We start from the raw sequence: 8829 nt of genomic DNA, 5'->3' as shown, positions 1-8829 counted from the left end.
CAGCGATCTCTTGGTTATTAAGTAGTGTATTGTTTAGCCTCCATGTGTTTGTATTTTTTACAGATTTTTTTCCTGTTATTGATATCTTGTCTCATAGCATTGTGGTCGGAAAAGATACTTGATAAAATTTCAATTTTCTTAAATTTACCAAGGCTTGATTTGTTACCCAAGATATGATCTATCCTGAAGAATGTTCCATGAGCACTTGAGAAGAAAGTGTATTCTGTTGTTTTTGGATGGAATGTCCTATAAGTATCAATTAAATCCATCGTGTTTAATGTATCATTTAAAGCTTGTGTTTCTTTATTTATTTCCAGTTTGGATGACCTGTCCATCGGTGAAAGTGGGGTGTTAAAGTCCCCTACTATGAATGTGTTACTGTCAATTTCCCCTTTTATGGCTGTTAGTATTTGCCTTATTTACTGAGGTGCTCCTATGTTGGGTGCATAAATATTTACAATTTTTATGTCTTCTTCTTGGATTGATCCCTTGATCATTTTGTAGTGTCCTTCTTTGTCTCTTTTAGTAGACTTTATTTTAAAGTTTATTTTGTCTGATATGAGAATTGCTAGTCCAGCTTTCTTTTGATTTCCATTTGCATGGAATATCTTTTTTCCATTCCTTCACTTTCAGTCTGTATGTGTCCCTAGGTCTGAAGTGAGTCTCTTGTAGACAGCATATATATGAGTCTTGTTTTTGTATCCATTCAGCCAGTCTATGTCTTTTGGCTGGAGTATTTAATCCATTTACATTTAGTAATTATCAATATGTATGCTCCTATTGCCATTTTCTTAATTGTTTTGGGTTTGTTTCTATAGGTCTTTTTTATTCCCTTTCTCTTTCTCTTTTGTTCTCTTCTCTTGCAGTTTGATGGTCATCTTTAGTGTTGTGTTTGGGTTGCTTTTTATTTTGTGTGTGTGTATCAATTGTAGTTTTTGGGTTTGCTGTTCCCATGAGGTTTCGATATAGCAGTCTATATATGTAAAAGGTCATTCTATGTTGCTGGTCTATTTCCTGCCTAGAGAAGTTCCTTTAGTATTTGTTGCAGAGCTGAATTTGGTGATGCTGAATTTTCTTAGCTTTTGCTTGTCTGTCTGTAAAGCTCTTGATTTCTCCATCAAATCTGAATGAGAGCCTTGCTGGGTGGAGTATTCTTTGTTGTAGCTTCTTCCCTTTCATCACTTTATTTATTTATCTGTTTATTTATTGGCTGCATTAGGTCTTTGTTGCTGCATCTGTGCTTTCTCTAGTTGTGGTGAGCAGGGGTTACTCTTTGTTGCAGTGTGTGGTGTTCTCATTTCAGTGGCTTCTCTTGTTGCAGAGCATGGGCTTCAGTAGTTGCAGCACATGGTCCCAGTAGTTGTGGCTTGCAGGCTCTGGAGCACAGGCTCAGTAGTTGTGGCGCACAGGCTTAGTTGCTCTGCAGCATGTTACTTCTTCCCAAACCAGGGCTCAAACCCATGTTTCCTGCACTGGCAGGCGGATTCTTAACCATTGACGCACCAGGGAAGTCCCTTTCATCACTTTAAATATATTGTTCCATATCCTTTTGGCCTGAATAGTTTCTGCTGAGAAATCAGCTGATAGCCTTGTGGGAGTTCCATTTTATGTTATTTGTTGTTTTTCCCTTGTTGCTTTTAGTATTTTTTCTTTGTCTTTAATTTTTGTCAACTTGATTACTATGTGTCTCAGCCATATTCCTCCTTGGGTTTATCCTGCCTGGGACTGTCTGTGCTTCCTGGACTTGGGTGACTGTTGCCTTTCTCATGTTAAGGCAGTTTACAGCTGTTATCTCTTCAAATATTTTCTGAGGTCCTTTTTCTCTCTTATCCTTCTGGAACCCCTATAATATGAATGTTGGTGTGTTTAATGTTGTCCCACAGGTCTCTTAGACTGTCTTCACTTTTTTTCTTTCTTTTTTCTTTATTCTGTTCCATGGCAGTGATTTCTACCATTCTGTCTTCCAGGTCACTTATCTGTTCTTCTGTCTCAGTTATTCTGCTCTTTTTTTTTTTTTTAAATCATTTGCTGTTTTTTTGTTTTTTAAAAAATTTATTTATTTTTTGTTTTATTTTTGGCTGCATTGGGTCTTCATTGCTGTGTGTGGGCTTTCTCTAGTTGCAGGGAGTAGGGGCTACTCTTCGTTGCAGTGCGTGGGCTTCTCATGGCGGTGGCTTCTCTTGTTGCAGAGCATGGGCTCTAGGCACGCAGGCTCAGTAGTTGTGGCACACGGGCTCAGTAGTTGTGACCCATGAGCTCTAGAGCGCAGGCTCAGTAGTTGTGGTGCACAGGCTTAGTTGCTCCGCGGCATGTGAGATCTTCCCGGACCAGGGCTCGAACCCGTGTCCCCTGCCTTGGCAGGCGGATTCTTAACCACTGCACCACCAGAGAAGCCCAGTTATTCTGCTCTTGATTCCTTTTAGTGTATTTTTCATTTCAGTTATTTTATTGTTCATCTCTGTTTGTTCTTTAGTTCTTCTACGTCTTTGTTAAACATTTCTTGCATCTTCTCAATCCTTGCCTCCATTCTTTTCCCAAGATCCTGGATCATCTTCACTATCATTATTCTGAATTCTTTTTCTTGAAGGTTGCCTATTTCCACTTCACTTAGTTGTTTTTCTGGGGTTTTACCTTGTTCCTTCATCTGGGACATATTCCTCTGCCATTTCATTTTGTCTAACTTTCTGTGATTGTGGTTTTCTTTCTGAAGGCTACAGGATTGTCCTTCTTGTTTCTGCTGTCTACCTCTGGTCTATGAGGCTCTCTAAGAGGCTTGTGCAAGTTTCCTGAGGGGAGGGACTGGTGGTGGCTGGAGCTGGGTCTTGTCCCTCTGGTGGTCAGGACCATGCTCAGTAAAACTTTAATCCACTTGTCTGCTGATGCGTGGGACTGTATTCTCACCCTGTCTGTTTTTTGGCCTGATGTGACCCAGCACTGGAGCCTACAGGCTGTAGGGTGGGGTTGATGGGGGGGGCCTCTGGGAGGGCTCACACCAATGAGTACTTCCCAGAACTGCTGCTGCCAGTGTCTTTGTCCCCACACTGTGTCATGGCCACCCCCCACCTCTGCAGTAGACCCTCCAATACTAGCAGGTAGTTCTGGCCCAGTTTCTTATGGGCTCACTTCTTTTGTCCTGTGGATCCTCGTGTACATGAGACTTTGTGTGCATCATCCAAGAGTGGAGTTTCTGTTTCTCCCAGTCCCGTGGATGTCCTGTGATCAAACCCCCCTGGCCTTCAAAGCCAGATTCTCTGGAGACTCTTCCTCCCCCAGGTTGGGAAGCCTGCTGAGGGGCTCAGAGCTTTCACTCCTGTGGAATAACTTCTGTGGTATAATTGTTTTCCAGTTTGTGGGTTGCCCACCTGGCTGGTAAGGGATTTGATTTTATTGCAGTTGTGCCCCTCCTGCCATCTCATTGTGGCTTCTTCTTCTTTTTTTTTTTTTTTTTGGAAATGGACCCAATTATTTAATTAGGTTCTTTGTAAGAAGTTTAGAACACTACTTTGTGAGGATAAATTCCGTTTGATTCTTTGATTCTTTGATTCTTTGATTCTTCGCAGAATTTGTGAGTCCACAGCTTTCTGATCAACCTTCCGCTGCTCTGTAATCTCCTATTTCTCTCTCTCTGTGTCGAAGATCTCACCTTCCTGGTGCCTGGGCTTACGCAGTTTCTTCTTCTTGAAGTAAGCATCAGTGAGATGTTCTGGGATTTTCACACCACTGATATCAATTTTGGTGGAAGTGGCAATGACAAATTTCTGGTGTGTTCTCCGCAGAGGAACTCGATTGAGGGACAGAGGCCCAGTCACAAGTAGCAAGCCACTGCTCAGCTGCTTCAGGAAAATGACCCTCTTGCCTCTGTGGCGCCCAGTGAGGATAATCAGAATGGTTCCAGGAGTGATGCTAGCACGCAGTTTTCTCACATGCTTACTGAAGGGTTTTTTGCCGTGACTCAACAGCTTTCGAGGCACATCTTCAGTAGGATAATACCTAGGCATTTTGCGAAGTTTAACCACCTGGGTACCACCATTCTTGTCACCACCAACTGGTTTTGTGACAGTAGCAAGAACCTTCACCTTCTTTTTCTTTTCAACCTTGGATTTAGCTGCTGAATACTTCCTCTTGTACAAGGCCTTTCTGGAATACATAGCCAATCGGGAATATCTGCCAATTCCTCTGACCAGGACAGGGTTTCGGCTGCAGTGGGGCTTCCCCTTCTTAACCTGCTTCACCTTTTTAACCTTGCCACCAGCATCAGCCTTCTTGGCTTCAGGTTTTTTCTCCTTAGTATCTGGCTTCTCAGCCTTTGCACCTGCCATCTTGCAAGATGGGAAAGAGCGTGGCTTCTTCTTTGTCTTTGGATGTAGGTTATCTTTTTTTGGTAGGTTCCAGTATTTTTTTGTCAATGGTTGTTCAGCAGTTAGTTGTGATTTTGGTGTTTTTGTAAGAAGGGGTGAGCTCACTTCTTTCTACTCTGCCATCTTGAGCTAATCTTCTTATTATTCCCTTTTAGAGGTAGTAAATCTAAAGTTCTAAGAATATAACTTACACTTAGCTACTGTTCTTATCTACCTGTGTCTGAACGTAAATCTCTTTCTTAGAAGAAAATTACATCAGGGAAGAAGCATTTAAGTGAAGTTCATTTATTCTTTGCTCCCCACTCCCCCCACCATGTTGTTTAACTTGTTAGCTGTTAGGCGTTTTGAAAAAACTATTAGGAAGGTTTTAAAAGTCTACATCTTTTTTTTCTCTTTCCTATTAAAATCAACATGTTGTTTATTTCCCTTTCTTTTCCATGGCCTAAGAATAATTTCACTGCCAACCTACAGGAAGAGAACATACATTCTCTCAGGATTCCTCCTGAGATTAAGGTAAATATTCTTATTTTTGAAACAGGTAATTTAGTGAATTTATTCTGGCACAGACATCTGTTTTAAATAAAGCTTTAATTAAAGCTGCATGGTTTCAAAGAGGTTAGTTTCCAAGAGACTGAAAAATATCAACATTGTGATGAGTGTGAAACAGATGTAGGGACATTCGGACCACATAACAAGAAGTAGCTCAATTATCTTTGTGGAGGTAGAGCTTGCTCACCCCACTTTTGCCTGATTTTAATTCCAAACAAAAAGAATACAAGGAAAGCACTTCCAGTTGGTTAGCTGGGAGGGGACACTGGAAAGGGAAGTAGGGAAGTGACATAGAAAAAGTGAGGCAGCTAATGAAAGGTACATTTAAAAAAAATATTTATTTATTTATTTTGGGCTGCATTGGGTCTTTATTGCTGCATGTGGGCTTTCTCTAGTTGCACCGAGCAGGGGCTACTCTTCGTTGCGGTGTGTGGTCTTCTCATTGCAGTGGCTTCTCTTGTTGCAGAGCATGGGCTCTAGGTGCACAGGCTTCAGTAGTTGCCGCACGCAGGTTCAGCAGTCATGGCACATGGGCTTAGTTGCTCTGAAGCATGTGGGATCTTCCTGGACCAGGGCTCGAACCCGTGTCCCCTGCGTTGGCAGGCAGATTCTAAACAACTGACCCACCAGGGAAATCCCGAAAAGTACATTATTAAGCTAGCTATCTTGTGGAAAATTTCTGAGAGATAGTGCAACATACCAACCTCAGAATTGTCCCACCCAAGGGAAGAACGAGCTGAAAAGTCATGGGTGAAGGCTGACCCTTGTGTGTGTGTGTGGAGGGGTGTGTGAATGAAAAATATTGCCTGCCATATCAGTAAATAAAGCAAGTCATCACATTATAGCTGCCCCTGAGTTCCCTCAGAGAAATAGGATGTCCACCGTCTAGCAGTCAGCTGCTGCAGCCACCCTTGACATTGCACCCTGAGGAGACTCAGGATGAGAAAACACAGGATACTGGTCCCAGATAGCTCAGGTGCATATCAAAGGAATGATTTCAGTGAGCCCAGACTCTTGCATCTTCCCACACATAGAAAAGCACTAAATTCCTTAACTTGAGATATCTGGTTTACTTTAATTAACTGTAATCTTTTGATGTTTTGTCTACCTGGTCTTTGTTGCAAAAACTCTTATATATCCTGGCTTCTCCCTCACTTCTTCAGAGCAGTCTCTCAGAGTGATCGGAGATGTTGTGTCCTAGGCTTGAAGTCCTCAGTTTTGTCCGCCAAATAAAACATAACTCAACTTTTAGGCTGTGCACGTTTTTCAGTCGAGGAGGTGGGAGAGGGAGAGTAATTTTCTATGCTTTTGACCCTTCTTCATCTCCCCAACTCTGCAGTCCTACAGGGAACCATCTGCAGTTGTGGTTGGGGGAGGGTGAACCCTCAGGCATAAGGATGTAGATATTGACAGTTGGAAGTCACAGAACTCACTGACAGGTCTGTGGAATGTGAGCTGGGCTCAGGTGGCAAATGCTGCACATATTGATGAGGATGAGTTCATTGCTGACGGGGATGCAAATGCTACTGCTTCTATGGATGGCAATTTGGAGACACCTATCAAAAGCACAATTCAGTAATTCTACTTCAAGAGACTTCCCCTCCAGATACACTCACAAGTGTGCAAGATGATATATGAATAAGACTATTAATATAGAGAAAAATGCAAGGTGCAGCAGTGTTTGTATGCAAATATTTGGCTAAAAAATGGTGGTTTTGGGAGAATATATATGTGTATTTGTTGTATGTGTGTAAAATTCTTTGGAAAGATACATAAGAAATAGTTAACACTGGTTGCCTTGGGGGAAGGGAACAGAGGATAAGAGTAAAGGGAGATTTTTCCTCCTGTAGAGTGGCTGTATTGCATTAGCTATTGAAAAATAAATTTTAAATAATTTACAAAGAACATTTTATCTTTTTTATGAAACTCAAGAGTACTTGGGAAACTTTATTAAACTACATACCGTTTTTATTTTTATATTTTCAAACTTTTTATTTTATATTGGAGTATAGTTGATTAACAATGTTGTGTTAGTTTCAGTTGTACAACAAAGTGATTCAGTTATATATATATATATATATATATATATATATATATACACATGTATCTATTCTTTTTCATATACTGTAAGTTCAGAACATTTTATCTTGAGGGCAGTAGGGAGCTACTAAAATTTTGTTTTGATCTTTCATTGATGATAGAGTGACATGAACAGATACGTTAGGACATACTGGCAGTTAGGAGGGATGCAGGATTTAGGACATTTAATGACTGGGTAAAGTAGGAACAAAAGTTTAGTTCCCAGGGCTAAGGCTCCAAACAATCAGGGAATATTGTTTAGTCATTAACCTCTCAGGCAATGTACTTGAGTAGATAAGGGACTCAGTCCAAGGTAAAAAGTAATTGGATATCTGTTCTTACTGTGTTTTCTTAGATTCTATATGTTTATCCTATATCCATTAATCACAGCCAAAGTGTTTACCTTTCTCCCAAATTTCAGCTTGTCTGGAACTTACACACATTCTTATCTAACTCTCATGTACCAAGCCAACATTTCCCCTGCCCTAAATTTTCCCACAGCAACTAGAGACCACCTGTGTAACCAAAAGCCCAGTGAAATTAATCAAAGTAGCCAATCCTAAACTGTTTACTCTGCTCTACCTTGCCTTTCCTGCAGAAACCCCACTTAAGGCTCTGGCCTGTGCCTTCCCCTTGCTCCTGCTTCTGCCTTCTTATCAAACCTGGTGCTTACCATGTGGTGGCCCCCCTCCTCTCAGAAAATGCAGGTAACACAAACCTTCTTTCAATGCACTGACCTCTCCATGTTATCACTCAGTCATCTCTGTAAATTAAAATCCCAAGGGTACAAATGAGACAGTGTCCAATTTTGGATAATAAACATTACTTGGGGGAAATTTTCATGTGTAGGAGAATGCAGAGTATCTTGGACTGTCTTCTAGTCCAGTCTGTTCTTAGGAAATCTGAGAATCTATGATAAACTGAGAAAATAAATGAAGTAACGAAATGGAGAGAACAAGATTTCTTTGTTTGTGGCCCAGTTACAGAATTAAATGGAGGTGGGAGAAGGTTTCTCAGATAAGGAAGAATAAAAGACCTAGGAATGACTGAACTATACTGCCCGGCAGCCAAGACAGTTCCATATGCAATAAAACAAAAGTTCATGTCCCCCTGGGAGAAATCTACATGGTTAGGGCCATCTTTTGTATTCTAGATGTCCAATGCTGTCTGCCACAAGAGTATATAAATTTCCACTTATGACAAACTAAACCCAGAGCCCTTAAAAGACAAAACAAAACAGAACAGAACACCTTTATTAGGATATAATTCACATACCATATGTATTAGTTTCCTAGGGCTGCCATAACAAATTACAGTACCACAAACTAGGTGGCTTAGGACAAAAGAAATTTATTCTCTCACAGTTCTGGAGACCAGAAGTGTGAAATCAAAATCAAGGTGTCAGCAAGGCCATGGTTGCTCCAAAGGCTCTGGGGAAGATTCCTTTGTCTCTCCCTAGTTTCTGGTGGCTGTCAGCAATCCTTGCTGTTCTTTAATTTGTACCTCCATGGTTTCAATCAATGTCTCTGTCCTCATATGACATTCTTTCTTTCTTTCTTTTTTTCAGTTATATACATCTATATACTTTTTCAGATTATTCTCCATTATAGGTTATTACAAGATATTGAATATAGTCCCCTGTGCTTTACAGTAAATCCTTGTGCTTATCTATTTTATGTACAGTAGTTTGTATCTCTTAATCCTATACTTCTTAATTTATCCCTTTCCCACTCCCTTCCCCTTTGGTAACCACAAATTTGTTTTCTATCTCTGTGAGTCTGTTTCTGTTTTGTAAATATGTTCACTTGTATCATTTTTTAAGATTCTACATATAGTGGAATAG

The 8829-nt window shown here is 40.6% G+C and overlaps 1 protein-coding gene across 1 annotated transcript; it reads right to left on the bottom strand.

Annotated features, from left to right (window-relative positions):
* Positions 1-3575: 3575 nt before the first annotated feature.
* On the bottom strand, positions 3576-4319 carry LOC309968644 (large ribosomal subunit protein eL6-like; the record flags this gene model as incomplete). The annotated part of the gene is made up of 1 exon (XM_082849949.1): positions 3576-4319. One exon carries the CDS (start codon positions 4317-4319, stop codon positions 3612-3614), a length of 708 nt encoding a protein of 235 aa, XP_082706075.1. The 3' UTR covers positions 3576-3611.
* Positions 4320-8829: the final 4510 nt, after the last annotated feature.

Source organism: Leucopleurus acutus (genome assembly GCF_964270905.1).
Source record: "Leucopleurus acutus genome assembly, chromosome: 11".
NCBI lineage: Eukaryota > Metazoa > Chordata > Mammalia > Artiodactyla > Delphinidae > Leucopleurus > Leucopleurus acutus.
The sequence above is the reverse complement of the archived record's forward strand: the minus strand, read 5'-3'. Positions and strand labels throughout refer to the sequence as shown.